Source organism: Heterodontus francisci, chromosome 11 (assembly GCF_036365525.1).
Source record: "Heterodontus francisci isolate sHetFra1 chromosome 11, sHetFra1.hap1, whole genome shotgun sequence".
Lineage (NCBI taxonomy): Eukaryota > Metazoa > Chordata > Chondrichthyes > Heterodontiformes > Heterodontidae > Heterodontus > Heterodontus francisci.
Genome location: NC_090381.1, coordinates 74,688,423 through 74,706,593, shown reverse-complemented (window position 1 = coordinate 74,706,593; position 18,171 = coordinate 74,688,423). Strand labels below are relative to the sequence as shown.

Here is an 18,171-nt window from a genome sequence, read left to right as displayed (position 1 = left end):
AATACTATTGCATTAATGTAGTTATTTGAGTCTGTTTCTCTGTACTTGCACAAATCTGAAGGTAGAAGAGGAAGGAACCATTACCGGACATCACTGAGAGGAAATCCAAATCTGCCGTGATTCTTGCATCAGCTGAGATCTGTATCTTACATCTGTCTTCTTACCTGAAGCTGGGTACATTACAATGGCCTTGTGTAAAATAATCATGCTTGAGACATACTTTTGGGACAAACCACGTACCTGATCAGACACACCCTCACCATAACGAAGTAAAGTGACAAAATGTTCACAATTATTTCCAAGCAAATCATAGGACACTTCCTGACCAATCAGAAACTCTGCTCGCTTAACAATTTCATCCACAGGCAAAGGTGTGTGGTTGTCATCATATTTATTATTTATTTTGAAAGTGTCTTGCCCAACAACATCTTTAAGTAGTTGCATTTTCGCCATTGCTTTCCTGCTGAAAACTGACTTTGCACTAGTGAATGAAGCAGGTGGCCCCTCCTCTGTGATATGAAAAAAAAAAACAGATTTAGTAAGAGAATATGACTTTTTTGATTCAGGAAGAAGACTGCTATCCTCTAAGGTCACTAGTAATCAAATAATTTTTAACAGATTGGAAATATTAAATTATCTTTGTTAAAAAATAGCCATGCTATAAATATGATTTTACAATAACAATGTAAACTCTTCCAATATCATTACAGCTATTGATCTGCTTTAATTACTTGCTTTTTGTCATGCAAAAATAAACTTCTCAAAAATAACCAATGATTGCTTCAGCTGCATTGAGTTCTTTGACATAAAGGTGCCACAAAATGATGGCAATGAGGCTGATATAAGAGAGCATATGTGTGGTATGTGTGCATGTAGTCTGGGTCTATGGTGATACAAAGAACAAAGAACAGTACAGCACAGGAACAGGCCATTCGGCCCTCCAAGCCTGCACCGATCTTGATGCCTGCCTAAACTAACACCTTCTGCACTTCCGGGGCCCATATCCCTCTATTCCCTTCCTATTCATGTATTTGTCAAGATGTCTCTTAAACGTCGCTATGGTATCTGCTTCCACGACCTCCCCTGGCAGCAGGTTCCAGGCACTCACCACCCTCTGTGTAAAAAACTTGCCTCGCACATCCCCTCGAAACTTTGCCCCTCGCACCTTAAATCTATGTCCCCCAGTAACTGACTTTTCCACCCTGGGAAAAAGCTTCTGACTATCCACTCTGTCCATGCCGCTCATAACTTTGTAAACCTCTATCATGTCGCCCCTCCACCTCCGTCGTTCCAGTGAAAACAATCCGAGTTTTTCCAACATCTCCTCATGTACCCTCTCCAAAGCCTCCACGTCCTTCTGGTAGTGTGGCGACCAGAATTGCACGCAATATTATAAGTGTGGCCTAACTAAGGTTCTGTACAGCTGCAACATGACTTGCCAATTTTTATACTCTATGCCCCGACCGATGAAGGCAAGCATGCCGCATGCCTTCTTGACTACCTTATCCACCTGCGTTGCCACTTTCAGTGAATTGTGGACCTGGACGCTCAGATCTCTCTGCCTGTCAATACTCCTAAAGGTTCCGCCATTTACTGTATATTTCTCACCTGCATTAGACCTTCCAAAATGCATTACCTCACATTTGTCCGGAATAAACTCCATCTGCCATTTCTCCGCCCAAGTCTCCAACCGATCTATATCCTGCTGTATTCTCTAACAATCCTCATCATTATCCGCAACTCCACCAACCTTTGTGTCGTCCGCAAACTTACTAATCAGACTAGCTACATTTTCCTCCAAATCATTTATATATACTACAAACAGCAAAGGTCCTAGCACTGATCCCTGTGGAACACCACTAGTCACATTCCTCCATTCAGAAAAACACCCATCCACTGATACCCTCTGTCTTCTATGACCGAGCCAGTTCTGTATCCATCTTGCCAACTCTGATCCAGCTCTGATCTCTGATCCCGTGTGACTTCACCTTTTGTACCAGTCTGCCATGCGGGACCTTGTCAAAGGCTTTACTGAAGTCCATATAGATAACATCCACTGCCCTTCCTTCATCAATCATCTTCGTCACTTTCTCAAAAAACTCAATCAAATTAGTAAGACACAACCTCCCCTTCACAAAACCATGCTGCCTCTCGCTAATAAGTTTGTTTGTTTCCAAATGGGAGTAAATCCTGTCCCGAATAATCCTCTCTAATAATTTCCCTATCACTGACGTAAGGCTCACCGGCCTATAATTTCCTGGATTATCCTTGCCACCCTTCTTAAACAAAGGCACAACATTGGCTATTCTCCAATCCTCTGGGACCTCACCTGTAGCCAATGAGGATGCAAAGATTTCTGTCAAGGCCCCAGCAATTTCTTCCCTTGCCTCCCTCAGTATTCTAGGGTAGATCCCATCAGGCCCTGGGGACTTATCTACCTTAATGCTTTGCAAGACACCCAACACCTCCTCCTTTTTGATAATGAGATGACTGAGACTATCTGCTATCCCTTCCATAGGCTCATCATCCACCAACTCCTTCTCTTTGGTGAATACTGATGCAAAGTACTCATTTAGCACCTCGCCCATTTCCTCTGGCTCCACGCATAGATTCCCATCTCTGTCCTTGAGTGAGCCAACCCTTTCCCTGGTTACCCTCTTGCTCTTTATATATGTACATTAAGCACCACTCTATTGAGGACTTTGCCCTGTGTTTTGGAGGTGGCACTGGCAAGAAACTAAAACAAGAGGAACTGACAAAAGGATTAAGTTTGAGAGATAGTACAAGGATAAGTGGGAATGGAATATAGTATTTGTGTTTAGATTGAGGGTCTTTATTTATGAGGATTAACACAGACGATTTAAGGTTCGGGACAATAGAGATTTTAAGAGCCATTTTTAATTCAAAATTTGTTGTAAATTTTGGAAATTTAGAGCAGAGACAAAGTTTGTGCAGCCCTTTTTTTTGCTTTTTGTTCATTTATCTTACCTAAAGGTGCCACATTTATAACGTAGCCATCTCCCAGATACAGAGCCCAATGCTGATATGCAGGTCTAAATATTTCAATTAAGTCCCCCGGGTGGGGATCCCCAGAGTATTCCACACTAAAGTGGTCATTAGAAGCCATCTGAAAGGGAAAACGCGCATTAGAGCTTCTTAAAAATATATAATTTTACAAATACTCTGCATAATTGATCAGAATATTCAAGTTTAATGTAATTCCCACTGAGTAAGTATTGGATCACTTTGAACAAACATACAAAATCTGATTGAATAACAAAAAGTAAACAGATGCTGAAAATCTGGAACAATAACAGAAAATCCAACACTCAGCAGAGAACAGACAAAGTTCATGGTTCAGGGGTGGGCTCGTGGTCAGAACTAACACCTGAACCATTAACTCGTCTGTTCTCTCCACAAATGCTGGCTGACTTGCTAAATATTTGTACCAATATTCGACCAAATAGCAGAGAGGAGAAAGCTACACACGGACAGAGATAGGGAGCTATATACCGATAGCTATAAATATAAATACTAATAGAGACTGACTGACTTAGAGACTATACACTGACGGAGCTAAACAGCTTTACCCAGTAAAGCTTCAGGGACTCAGAACAGACCAGGGATGCCTTTTTCCCACTGAGGGAGACTCACTTAAAAAAGCACATCTTCTGTTGTGTTTGTGGGCTTTGCTTTGAGGGGCACTTTAACGCCTTTGTGGTTTCTGATCCAGTGAAGTTCTGTACCTGTTAGCTGACAGTGGGTTAATTAGATAATTTAAGTTTTATTGTAACATTCCGGTACCAAATTTTTGATCAATTGTTACAAGCCACCTGAACTTATTGTTAAAAAGCATTCATGGTATTTGGGCATCACTGGCAAAGTCATCATTTATTGCATATCCCAAATTGCTCTTGAGAAGATGATGGTGAGCCAACTTCTTGGCAAATGAATGACTTGCTAGGCCATTTCAGAGGGCAGTTAAAAGTCAGCCACTTTGCTGTGGGTCTGGAGTCACATATAGGCCAGCCAGAGAAAGGACATAGTGAACTAGATGAGTGTTTTTACAGCAATCCAGTAGTTACATAGTCAGGGAGGAGATGATTGTGTAGCAGTAATGTCACTGAGCTAGTAATCCAGAAGTCCATGCTAATGTCCTCGGGACGTGGGTTCAAATCCACCATGGCAGTTGGTGGAATATAAATTCAATTACTTAATAAAAATTTTGTATTGAAAGCTAGTCTCAGTAATGGTGCCATGAAACTATCTAGTTCAATAATGTCCTTTAGAGAAGGAACTCTGCTGTCCTTACCTGGTCTGGCCTACATGTGACACCAAACCCTCAGCAATGTGGTTGACTCATAACTGCCCTCTGAAATGGCCTAGCAAGCCATTCAGTTGTCAAGTGCAATTAGGGATGAGCAACAAATGCTGGTCTTGCCAGTGATGTCCACATCCATGATTTTTTTAAAAACTGATACCAGGTTTTTAATTCCAGATTTATTTAATAAACTGAATTTAAATTCCCCAGTTGCCATAGTGGGATTTGAACTCATGTCTCCAGATGTCAAGGCCCTCTGGATTAACAGTCCAATAACAAAACCACTATGCTACTGTTTGCAATGAGGGGAGAAAGGTTTGGGGAGGCCCTCTGCTAACAACCAAGACATTGGTCCCTTTTTTTAAATTTTCCACCATGCAAGTTATTGTTGGTTGAAATATATCATAATTCGATCTTTTGATAATCAGAAGCACAAATTTTCATAACATTAGACAACTTGTAACATTATATGGAGATAACAAACCACAAACTCAAAACATACCAAGCTAGCCATGACCAGCTGCCAGTATGTCTATTATAATAGGCGACTTAAAAGTATGCAAATTTGACTGTATTTCACATCTATCCACCTTATAAAAACAGGAAATACTGGAGATACTCAACAGGTGTGGCAGCATCTGTGGAGAGAGAAGCAGAGTTAACGTTTCAGGTCAGTAACCCTTCAGAACTGGCAAAGGTTAGAAATGTAATAGGTTTTCAGCAAATAAAGCGGGGGGTGGGGCAAGAGATAACAAAAGGCAAGGTGTTATAGTGCAGTTACCATAATATATCTACTCAATCGCCGAACCTGTGTCTTCCGGCAGTCAGCTACACACTTCCTCACAGTTTATCATCTGCCTTAATTTGATGTAATTGGCAAATTTTGGTATTAGCCCTTATGCCCCCAAATCATTTATGATGAATTATAACATTTAATTATGTACTGTATACAGCGCGAATTTCTAAATTTAGGAGTTAAAAGTATTCTAATTTGTCGTCAAGCACGACATTATCAAAATATGCAAGACTTAATTTAAATAACTCAACACAGTAACATACTTAGAACAGTGTAAATATCAAGCTAAAAGTTGCATATCTTGATGATTAGGGCACTTGTTTACCGTGTTTAAAAACAAATATCGGTAAGGATTTTTACACATTAAATCATATGAAGTGACAGTATTGCTGATACCAATGCAAACGCTTTTTTATTTCCAGTCTCCTGTTATAGCTTCTCTCTCCAGCCTCGCCTGGCATCAAGCTGCTTCTCAACCTTTCAGCCTGGGAGAAGGTAACATTTAGTGAAAGACACGATCAAATGATTGCTCCAAATTAAAAGTCGGATTCATAATCATTAGCAGTCCGAATAAATCGGCTGAGGTATGGGATTCCGAACGTTACTTGCATCAAAACAAGTTATAAATACTCAACCGAATGATCGAGGCGTCATTCATTCCGCAGCCAGCTGTCATAGAGACTACTGGTTTGAAAATGGCACCAGTTTTAGTGCCACGCGATAAAATATTGGCTGCTTTTGCCGATGTTACTGCTGCGAAGATACATAGCAAACCAACTTACTGTTGTGACCTGAACATCCCACACAACTGTTTTAAGTGTTTGTCCTGCTCAAGGCTGATATTACTGTACAGGCGCAAAAGCATTCGTGAAGTTTTAAAGCAGCATGAAACTCGTATGCAGATAAATCAAGGATTACACCAGTGGCATTGCCGTGTGCGCTGAAGCTTGTCACTCCCAATATTGTTATGGTAATTTTAAACGAACGCGCATGAAGAGTTGTCACGTCCACTGAACTGTGTTTTTATTTTCTGGAATTTAATTCATTCACCAACACAACAAAGGCTGAATCTGGGGGATTTCTATTTTTCGTTCACGAAATGTAAGTTAAAATGTAACATACGAGGTCAGATGGGTCATTATAATCTTCAGAAAAAGTGAGAAACTATTTTTAGCCTTCTTTTCCGAATCAGTATGTGTTTCTGTTATTGTTAAAGCAGCAGTAGCGAGTTTAACTGAGTTTATTGGTGAATCTAAAACAACCCCTACTCACCTAATAGACTTAGAGGCTTCTTGGGCCATCCTTCAGCTATTCATTATTCAGCTCACACACATTTTGATGCGGAAGTAAACTAACTTTACAGTGATAATTGATTCAGATATCAGAGGTAATATTAACTTTAAACAACTAAAACAAACACAAAGTATTAAGAAATGTCCACAAGGTGCCTCCCTTTCCTCTTATACTCCATTCTCTCTATTATTTTAACTTTTCTTTTCCCTAACACAACACATTCTATGCAAATAGTTTTCTCACCCTAGCATATTAATGCCTAGTACAGGTTAATATTACCAAATTTACTTGTGTAGTGCAGTATAACTAATGTTGAAAAGATACCATTGTCAGTCTGTATTGCTTGAACATTTATTCATTTTTTTCTCCTCTTCTGGTCATCTCAGACCCTGCATGTTTTGTGCTAAAAAATCAAGATGCTCCTAATTCCACTCAGTGCCTCTGCAGATCAATACCAAAACTGCAGTTGGACTAACTGGCCGAGTAATCTTATATATTAGTCTGTGAAGTGAGAGGGCATATCAGTGTCACATGAAAAATAGAAACAGGAATATATATGTATAGATTATCAGAAAAGTGATACAACATTCTAATATGAATTTAGAGATGGATTTAATTTTCTAGAGAGATCACTCTATTTCATATATTAGCAAAATGTCACCAACTATGAACTTAAGGACATTCTTTCGTGTGCCCAAAAGGGCATATTCTATATTTCTTTCACAGCTGATGAATGTAATTTGTGCAATAGACAATGTAATCCCTTTTCTCTCAGCTGTAACTACTGTTATGAAAAAAATTAGCTTTTGCACAAAATTAGGGCAGAAACCTCGTTGTTTCTGGAATGTGCATCTGTCAGTTAGAACACTGGCTTCCATGAATCTACAACAGTACCATCAGCAGTTATTAACAATACTGCCCTACACGGACAAGTATTACTGAACTGCTGGCCCAGTCATAGTTATATAGTCATATTTATCATGCTGTACTCTTTCACAGATGAATACAAGTATACAAAAATCAGATTGTCATTAATGAAATATCTCCTTTACAGAACAGATCAGTTTATTTGTTTTTCAATTTGTTTCATCAGGCACCCAATGTAGTTCATCTGTCAGGGCCTTATAAATTTTGGCCCCCGCTAAGGATAAGAGGTGTTAAGGGGGAGGGGAAGATGATTGTGGGTGCAGGCTGATAGTTGCCTGCAGTTGTTCTGTGGAGCCAGGAGAAGCCATCCTGCTACTTCCAACTTCACAATAAACAAAATTTTGGAAGTTTTTGAGCCTTTTTCTGAGCAACCTATAGTATTCTCTTTATGGATCACTGGCGAGGCTGCTGAAGGTGCACAAGCTCTGACTGGAGCAAACCAATTTAAGAGTCCGGGTCTGAAATGAGCACAGAAGTCTCATTTCAATTTTGAAATGAGGCCTACACTTATGGCTGCCTAAATAAAGGCTCCAACCAATTTAGCAGTGACCTGAACTCCCATGTACATTGGTCACAGATCTCTGCACTGCTAAATTGGTTATTGCACCAATTTTAGGCCCATAAAAATGGACACAATCCTGTTAAATTTAGACCTAATGGGCTGAATTTTATCAGTGCGGCTGCACGTTGTGAGAGTGGCGGCCTTCCAACATGGCCCCTACAACATTACGTATGTGGGGCTGATTTAAATAGAGGGGGTGGAGCGGTCACCCCCGATGACGTAGAGGGGGTAGCCGCCACGTCCCTGGCAACAGCGTCCGGTGCCACCACGCAAATACTGGAGCCATTTTTAAAGGGCTTCAAGTCCTTAGCAAAGATTTAAATTTTTAAAGGTGTGCTATAATTAATTTTTATTAAGTAAATATTTAGGTGATGTAGGCTCTTCCCCAATCACCCCCCCCCCAATGGTCTTTTCATTGCCTGAAATGAACAAATCGCACTTTATTTTCTAACTGAACTTTCCCCCCAACTTTCTAACATTTGCCCTTCAACCCCTTCCCACCATCCCCACAGCCACTAAAAAGTGTTCTACCCTCTCCCCCACCCCTCCCGCCCTGAAAATTTTATTCCTCCCCCCTCCCCACCAGGGTCTCGCCTCAGAACTCCATGCAGAGTTCCAAAGGCTCACAAGGTACGATCAGTGGCCATAAAATCGGCATGGGATGGCCGTCGCTAGCAGGTAAGTGCATTTACATATAATTTAGGTTAATTTAAATATGTAGATGAAGGCCCCACCACTTGGTGGCGGGGGTGGGGGGCCGCACCAAGGTCCCCCCACCGCCAGTAAAATGCGGCGGGCCCTTCTCGGCGCCAGGGGTCGAGGCAGGCCTCCCCCCTCAGAATTTTATGGGCCCCCCCACTGCAGCCCACGGTGTCGAAAGGCTGGTAAAATTCAGCCCAATGTTACCAATTTTATTTGTGTCTAATGAAACGCATTAAGAGAATATCAACAAATTACTGATTCATACAAATTCTTAATTACAGTAATGGAGTTTATGTGTAAGGCTTCTCTTCTTTCCCTAACCTTCTGAATAAACAAGAATCCTGGACAGATGATACTCGCGGATTGATTGTTTTGACTAGCATTTTAATAGCAATTGATGCTGTAGTTTCCACTTGACCATTGATCAATTATACAAGAGATAACATAGTGAGAAGATAATTCCTCAATTAGGAACTTCATTAACAAAAAGAAACCGCAAACTGTCAAACTGTTTTGTGGAACTGCATATTGCTTCTCATTATTTCAGTTCCCAGACCAATTTCTTTAAATTAAAATACATTAAACATTTGATGATAGATGATTATATAGCGAAAAAAAACATACAGCTACCCTAGTCAGACAAAACTATTTACTTCAGATATTTAAAATACCGTAACATTTTGGTCAGTGTCAGAAAAACTTACTGGCCCAGATATTTTTCTTTTGCTGAACTGGGGTGTCTTTCTGGTATTGGAAGGCTTGGGAAGCCTGTTTCAGAATAAGTTTGCCATCAGCTTTCAAGTTGCTGGTAATAATTGAAACCTTTTTATTTCATGTTTTAGCCTGTGAGCAATTGATTGCATGCTCCCATGCTTTTAAAAGTTAGATTCTCCCCTCTGCTGCCATAGCAACACTGGGTGTTGGAGATGAACAAGTCTTCCTAGCATCCATATATATATATATAGAAAATATATACAATGACATATTTCCATTATTTGAATATCTTTTCCAATATGCCCACCCTAAATGGACAAGTGTATTGAATGTTATTCATTATTACTGACAGGAATCCAATGGGCATGAGGTGCCCATTGGTGTTGAGCACATGCTATTACGAGCGAGGTTAGAGAAATGCACTGTCTTTCTCTAGTCCTTCTAATCCACTGGTCACAACATATCTTTAAATGTTTTACCAAGTTTCCAATAAGGCCAATTATATACTTTAAATGAGGTTTAATAAACAACAAAATTATCCTACTTTGCTGACCAGTCTACCATGTGGAACTTCATTAAAAGCATGTAGACTATTCAAGCACCCTCACCACCCCTCCTTGTTACCTCCTCAAAAAATTCAGTCAAGTTAGTCAGACACAATCTTCCTTTAACAAATCCATCCTAACTGCCCTTGATTGGTCCGTGCCTTTCTAAATGATGATTTATACTGTCTAGACAGTCCCTCAAAATTTTTTCCAATAATTTGCCCATCACTAAAATTAGGCTGTCTGCCTGTAATTACTCAGTCTCTCCTTTCCTCCCTTTTTAAACAATGCTCCAACATTAGCAGTCCTCCAGTCCTCTTGCATCTCGCCTGTAGCCAGAGAGGATTGAAAAATGATGGTCAGAGTCTTTGCTATTTTCTCCCTTGCTTCTTTTAGCACATCTGGGCTTGTGATTTATTCACTTTCAAAGATGCTAAACCCCTTAATATTTTCTCTCTCGCTATGTTTATACCATCCAATACTTCATATTTCTCCTCCTTCACTACATTGTCTGCATCGTCCACCTCTTTTGTGAAGACTGACGCAAAGTATTTCTTAAGAACCATGCCCACATCTTCCACCTCCACACGTTATCTTTTTGGTCTCCAATTGCCCTATTCCTTCCTTAGTTAGCCTCTTGCTTTTTATATATTTATAAAACATCTTTAGGTTTTTCTTGATTTTATAGGTAATATTTTTTCATGCCCTCTCTTTGCATTCCTAATATGCTTTTTAATTTCAGCCTTGCACTTTTTATACTCCTCTAGGCTTTCTGCAGTAGTGTTGTGCAATTTTTAACTTTCTCCTAAACCATACAAACAGGTTGACAGGGCCTCATTTTAACATATCATCCAAAGGACAACACCTCTGGCAATGCAACACACCCTCAGTACTGCACTAGAATGTCAGTCAAATTTTGTGTTTTGGGTTTGGACCTACAGCCTTCTGAGTCAGAAGTAAAAGAACTGTGAACTGAGCCAGCTGGCTATAGAATTGACTGTAACAGCCACTGTGCTATAGTTTATTATAGTTTATCAAAAGTCTCGTACAATGCTCTCAGCTCAATTGTGTGTATTTGGGAACCACGTGGTTCCCACTGTTCAACTCCCCACCTAACCACAGCAAGTGTATTTGTATTAACGTTTGGTCCCTTGGTGTTTTATTTTTCAAATAAAGGGACAGCGACAGGTTTTTTTTGTAGGTTTTAAATGCTGAAAGTCAATTGCTTATTGATCAATACGCCTTATCGCGAAATTGTCGCAACCGCATCCACTCACACATTCACTCACGCGCGTGCACACACACACACAAAGAGACAAATAGAGAAGGGAAAAGGAAGGTGGCTTTTAGTGGGGGGAAAGGTTATGATAAACCTGTTGAATTCTCTTGGAAATCAAGTTTTTGATGGATGCAGGCCTGAGATGATTTTAGATTTCTCTCTTGATTGAAGGTTCAATTGAAGATGGTGGATTACCTCTAGCTCTCACTGCTGTATAATGTAGATGTAGGTTTCTGCAGCAATGCATTTCTGGCTTGGCTGGAACACAAGCTGTTTAGATGATGCGTCTTTTTCTCTCTCTCTCTCTGGCTGTCTTTTTTAAGTCCAAGCTGTTATCTCTCACCTCCTGTTAGGAGACACTCTGTTCTTTTCCCCAGGATGATTGCACAATGGCCAGAATGTGGCTACTTCACACCTTCTTTGTTTCAGAGGAAGACATTCAATTCTGGAATGTTTTAGGATAGGTGTAGGATGGGTTCAATTGACACTTTTTAGCTTTGAAGATTGGTCCTTTATCTTTGTCAGACAGTTAAATACACAAAAGGACAATCCCTTTTTCTTCGGTGGCCATTTTGGACCATTGTTCACTTTTTAAAATGAAAGTTCATTTTTTAAAGACAAAGTATCAATGCACTTCTGGTGTGATGACACCTCCCCAAAAGGGAAAAAATGAAATTGCTTGGATTTCATTTTTACGTTGTTTGTTTTTGGGGGGTTTTGATTGTTGTATCATTGCACTTTCAGTATGCGTGACATGTGCAGTATAATGTAATATAGGGTTGTTACTGGGTAGAATATGTAAATAGTCTGTGAGCATCATCACAGGAAGTGATGTAACAGAACATGTACAGAACCACGTGTAGAGTGTAAGTGGAAGCCATAGATGCAAGATGTAACCATCAGACTCATAGATATTCTGTACTTAATAGTTACCAGAATATTATAATTCAGCGTGTGCACAAATTACTAAGCAACTCTCCAATTACCTGATCTCTCTACAAGTCTATTTAAAACAATCCTGAAATTGCAAACTTTTTCTCTTTTTTACTTTCCTTTCTTACCTTTGTTGTGTATGTAATTCATACCTCAATGTGCCGACCAGGGATTATCCCCTTCGCAGTTCTGGCAGGCCCCTACTCCACTGCTGTTTGCATGTGGTTGTTGGGAAGCCAGCAGCAATCTGGGCAGAGACAGGGGGAGGGAAATCATGGTTGAGGCAATGGTATGCTTCACTGCCTGCCATTCTCGGCCATGATTCTGCCAGATTTCAGGCAGGAAGCAGAGTAGATTCCTAGCCAGCTCTAACAAATTGGGCTGAATTTTATGAGGCCTCTGGCATTGGGGTTGTGGCGGGGGCGGGGCCTGCCACAACCCGCAATGCCGAGAAAGCCCAGTCGCATTTTTCCGGCGGCGGCAAGGCCTCGGTGTGAACCCCCCCCCCAGTGCCGCTCGGTGGTGGGGCCTTCATTTCAATATTAAAATTAAGTTAAAAAGATGCAAATCAACTTACCTTGTCCTGGTGGCCATCCCACGTCGATATTCTGGCCGCACACCTGAAGTCCCATGTCTTGGGAACTCCATTCGGAGTTGAGTGCCATATTTTAACTAAGTTAATTCCAGAAATCCAATGGATTTAGTGACAAAGTAAAGTGAATTTTGAGAAATATTCTGTTGTACAATTTCCTGCACACCTTTATGATTTTCATTTAATGTGTTATGAGGAAAGACAGAAGAACTGTGGGCTTTTCAACCCTGAAAGGAGGCATCTGGCATATTATAGGATGTTCTTCAAATAATGAGTGATCAATACATGGAATGAACTCCTGGAGAGAGCAGCGGAGATGAAAACTTTGGAATCACTTAGAAGCTGGTTGGATGCTGTAACAGAGCAGCATTCTGGATGAATTAAGAGGGGCCAAATGACATTTCTCATCAGTAATTATCTTGAAATCTTTATGCACCTCCAATATTCGGCTGGAGGTTTATTACACATATTAATCACTCTTGCTGTGAAGAGGAATTTCCTGATATCAGACCTAAAATTTACAGTTACTATTTTGAACTGATGTCCGCTAGTTCCAAATCTGCAATTTAATTTAGTGTAATAATCCAGAGTCACTTTCTCCATACCCTTAACATCACCACACAGACACCACCTTTTAGGTCTAAACACCCAAGTTTCTCCAGTCTTTTTCACAACTCAGATCCCTGACACTGTGGGATTACCATAGTAACTCTTTGCACTGATTGCAGTATTTGAATTTCTCTCTTGTTGCTTGATGAATATAACTAGATGCAGTATTCAAGGTAACATTTAACCAATCCAAGATAAAAGTTGAGCATTACCTCCTCAGACTTATAGTCTACAAGTTTGGCTATGTAGCTGAGTATTCTTTTGGTTTTGTCGATTGCTATTCTGCATTGGTTGAACATGTTTCATGTAAATTTATTAAGCTTCCTAGGTCTTTTTCAGCTGCATCCTTAACTATTTCAGCACCATTCATGGGAGTACCTGTGTTACCTATTTTGCCATCCCATGTTTTCTCCATACTAAATTTAATCTGCCTTTGTTCTAGTGTTGTAAAAACCCATTTGGTTCACGAATGTCCTTAAGGGAAGGAAATCTTTCATCCTTACCTGGTCTGGCCGACATGTGACTCCAGACCCACAGCAATGTGGTTGACTCTTAAAGAAATGGCCTAGCAAGCCACTCAGTAGTCAAGGGCACTAAGGTATGGGCAATAAATGCTGGCCCAGCCAGCAACACCCACATCCCATGAACAAATAATTACAAAAGATTACATTTTTTGTCAAAGCCGTTCTGCTGTTTGTGAGCTGCTTCCTCCAATTCCACTTGCCCTTCCAAATTGGAAACTAATTTGTAAACTTGAGTTTCTGAATCCAGGTCATGCATGTAAATTAGAAACCGGTGGCATTGCTGATACTGCTGAGCTACTGGCCCTCTGAGTCACTGGCAGCTCGTGGAGCTGGAATCCCTGTCTTTAAAGGGACAGGGATCCTGGTTCGTGAAACTTTGATGGAAAAAGACCGGAGCATCGCTCTGGGGGACAGGAAAAGGCAGGATTCCCTCACCTTTTTGATCCGGTGCCAGCAGCCCCACCTCCTACACAAAATCCAGCCCTAGGACTGCATTAAAACAATTTGCTGAAGATTAGGAAACAGTAAATATATGTTGGAGGAGTAGGAAGAAGTACTGCATAGGGTGCCCCAGAGGTGCCCAGGACTCAGTTCTGGGACCACTGCTATTCCTAATAGGCATTAGGACGTTGAAACCCTGGACCAGAGGTCGGTGAGGCAGGGTTGTCAGGGCCAATCCAGAAGGTGGGGGTAGGGAGAGTGGTGACGAGGGGGTGGTCATACAGTCCAGGGGGAAGGGGATCCTGGGGGGTTGAAATTGTTCCTGGTGGGGGTCCTCTGTGGGCCATAGATTGCCCACGGAGGAGGGACCCCACCCCAAGCCGTCAGGGAGGGTGCCACATTTTACAAGGTGCCCCCACCATGGGTCAGATCCCAGTGGCAGCAGGAAGAGGCCCTTAATTAGCCATTAATAGGCCACCCAAGGGCCTCAATTAGCCTCTGGGCGGGAAGGCTGGCATTGGCCTAACCCGCCCCCGGGAAGATCGCTTGGCGATGGGGAGGCGATGGGCCCTCTGCCCTCCCAATGCCTCTGGCCCCACCTCAGGGGGGCCCATAAAATCCAGCCCCTAGTGTTTACCCTGAATCTCCACAGCTTTGAGTTTAATTAATAGCCTTTTTATCAAAAGCATTTTGGAAGGTGAGATACACCACATCAAAGAATATGAGAAGGTTGGTCAGGTAGGATCCTCCCCTTCTGAGCCACGTTGACTAGTTATTGTCATATAGATGATCCTATTCTGATAATTGGTTCCATTATTTTACAAGGTGTTCTCTTTCACCTTAGTTCTTCTCCACTATATCTCTTTAACCCTTAACTTTTCAAGTGCTTTTCTTTTAAATCTACTTTTGTCTTTGTTGTTCTTTAACAAAATAGCTAAAAAGCAGCAGTGTAGCTGGGAGGGGAGCAGTTTAGTGGTCAAACACCTCCTGAAATGTCTTTGATGGGTTTTTTTTTTATTTAGCCACTCCTTCTTTCACAAGAACATATCTTAGATCACTTTATAGAACACAGAAACAGTTTCAGAGTTTGACCAGTGTAAATCAAGTATTTGTGCTGATGCGTCCAAATCTTCACTTATGACAGTATTAGCAATGTTATTTATAGACTGGTGACACATAACAGAACTTCGACTCAATATTTTAGTGGTTTTGTTGGACAAGGCTATTTTCTTTTCATTTTCTTTATTTCAATTTGTAGATTAATTGAAGTAATAATGTTTCTATTCGAAACTTAATGTGGCAAGCTCATAGCCAAACACTCCCGAAACGGACACTTTCCTGTAAACAAAATGGAGATGAGAAGTTAGTTGACCTTTTCTTTCCTGCCAATACACATGGAACTGCAAGAACCCCAAGCTAATTGTCATGTTTGGAGTCAGACAGGGCTATCTTCTCTCCCCTGTCTTGTTTGTTTGCTGTATCGAAACTTTTGCTTAGTCCATTAGGAACGATGCAGACATAAGAGGGGTGACAATCTCAGGCAGCAGAGGCACTCAGATCAAAACCTCCCTGTACATGGATGTCGTCATCTGCTCAGATCCATTGTACGTTCGCAGACTAATGAGCATCTGCGACCAGTTTGAACTGATCTTGGAAGCCAAAGTAAATCGCTGCAAGAGCGAGGCCATGTTCTTTGGGAACTGTGCTGACTGATCCTTTGTCCCCTTCACCGTCAGGTCAGACTACCTGAAGGTGCTGAGGATATGATTCGGAAGGGGCGGGGTGCACCATAAACTGAGCATGTGGGAGCAGCGCTCTCTCCCCATTGCAGGTAAGAACCTGGTCATCAGGTGCGAGGTGCTCACGTTGTTGCTGTACGTGGCGCAAGTCTGGCCCATACCCCACTCCTGCGCTGTAGTAGTCACCTGAGTCATTTTCCACTTTATCTGGATCTCCAAAATGGACCGTGCCCGGAGGGACACGATGTTCAAACCTCTGGATAAAGGGGAAAAAAACAGACCCAACATCGCCCTCATTCTAATGGCCACCTTTAGAACATAGAACATAGAACATTACAGCGCAGTACAGGCCCTTCAGCCCTCGATGTAGCGCCGACCTCTGGTGTTGCGTAGGATGGGTTTAGCCACGTTGTCGCGGAACACTCCATCCAGTTGGACCGTGCCGTACCACCTATCCTTTGTGGAAAGATTTGTGCTGAAAAACACCTTTGACCACCAATCCATCGGGCAGTGTTCTGCACAGAATGTCCTCAAGGCCCCAGGGAAAATGAAATGGTGCATCCTGTCGGATGGTTCCCCGAGCAGACTGCCAAAGTCATTTAGCAGAATGCCTCATCACCAGAACTTTCAAGTAAGCACCAAGACGTAGCTTGGCTGGTGGTGAGAAGGGCCCTCCCCGTCAGATCCTTCCTGCATGTCTGGAATCTCACCGCCTTCACACACTGCCCTCAAGGTGGCTGTGGTGGGGAAGAGACTGTAGCCCACCTCCTTCTGGAATGTTCCTTTACGAAGCAGGTGTGGAAAGAAATGCAGTGGATTTTGTCGAGGGTCATCCCGAGCAGCTCGGTAACACAGGTGTCTGTGCTCTCTGGTCTGTTCCCAGGGGCGTATACCGAGATAAACATCAACTGCTGCTGGAGGACCATCAACTCGGAGAAAGACGCTCTTTTGTCTGCCCGAAACTTGCTGGTCTTCCAGTGCAAAGAGTTGTCCATGACCGAGTGTTGCAGACTGGCACATTCCAAGGTCCAGGACTACGTGCTGAGGGACGCACTAAAGCTTGGGGCAGACACTGCAAAGGCTCAATGGGGAGAGGTCATGGTGTAAAGTCCTCCCGCCATAGTGAACCGCCATAGTGAACCAAGGGACTGGAACCTGTTTAAAACCCCTCGGGCTGTATGCACCAAAATATGGTTTTGCTGTGTAATGCAAATGTACATTGCATGTATAATGGAATGGAGGGTTGTGAGGCAACCCATGTTCTGTTTTGAAGAAAACTGATTTCTTTTGCACTTTCTGGAATGTCAACTTCGAACTGTTCTGAACTGTTTTGTAATTTTTTTTTTACAGATTTTTATGAATAAAGTCTCTTTTTGGAAAAAAAATCTCCAGATCCAGGCCTACAATCAACATTGGTAATGACAATCTGAATGGGTGATTGTAAGTTTTCAGTCAGATCATAAAGGGATTGTACTCTGGGGACTGCAGTCAGGTGAAGAAGGACAGGGACCGATCATCTCCAGATCCAGGCCTACAATCGACATCGGTAACGACCAGCCGTGTGGGTGATTATAAGTTTCAGTCAAATCATAGAGGAGTTTGTACTGTGGTTTTATTGGTCGAATAAAGTAACAAATTTAGGTTGAACCAAAACCCGTTTTGTCGTGTGTATTTTGTTCTTGTAATTCTGGGGTTCAAGAATCATTGTAAGGGGGAAGGGAACAGAAACCCTTAGAACATGCAGGTACCCAACCTGGAGACTTTCCAGGGGATGTCTAACTGTACAGTCTAACCACATCATCAGTGAGAACGGTGATTAAAAACCTCTACCTACCCATAGTGCAAATTAAAAAGTGCAAATACCTTTTAAAACTATGTCCAGCAGCTCGAATGTCATTATTTCAGTGCAGTTTCTAATCCATAAATCCACACCAAGGAGGCCCATGATGACTCTACAACTTTCTCTGTGATGACCTAAAGCCCCAGTCCACAGCTAGAAAAGCCTTGATTGTAGAAGTGAAGCTAACAATGGCACTCAACTTTTACAGGTGTGGATCCTTCCAGACATTCACAAAGAGTCTGTTTCATCTTTATTTTGTTTCTGGTTCCCAGATGTTAGAAAGAATCACACTTTAAACTTGGAAAAGGCTGGAGTCAGTCTTGTTTATTACAGCTTGTGCTGTAGAACCTGGTT

The 18,171-nt window shown here is 41.8% G+C and overlaps 1 protein-coding gene and 1 long non-coding RNA gene across 6 annotated transcripts in view; one reads left to right on the top strand and one right to left on the bottom strand.

Moving 5' to 3' along the window:
- The window catches only part of plaat1 (phospholipase A and acyltransferase 1), a 28,443-nt gene that overhangs the window by 2,040 nt on the left and 8,232 nt on the right, over nt 1-18,171 (bottom strand). Inside the window, exons 1-3 of one of the 4 annotated variants that reach the window (XM_068041479.1) lie at nt 5,900-6,063; nt 2,989-3,127; nt 241-509 (exon numbers count right to left, since the gene is read on the bottom strand). In XM_068041479.1, the coding sequence (XP_067897580.1) occupies nt 241-509; nt 2,989-3,127 (408 nt within the window). In that variant the 5' untranslated portion in view covers nt 5,900-6,063. Of the gene's footprint in view, nt 1-240; nt 510-2,988; nt 3,128-5,513; nt 5,578-5,752; nt 5,798-5,899; nt 6,064-18,171 lie in introns of those variants that run through there. The other 3 variants (XM_068041480.1, XM_068041481.1, XM_068041482.1) reach the window with 3 other exon arrangements.
- On the top strand, nt 4,931-17,619 carry LOC137374901 (uncharacterized). 2 transcript variants are annotated; one of them, XR_010975916.1, is made up of 4 exons: nt 4,931-4,991; nt 5,540-5,612; nt 15,975-16,069; nt 17,328-17,619. It is a non-coding gene; the product is annotated as an uncharacterized lncRNA (long non-coding RNA). The 2 variants fall into 2 exon arrangements; XR_010975917.1 differs by lacking the exon at nt 15,975-16,069 and having other exon boundaries at nt 5,540-5,701.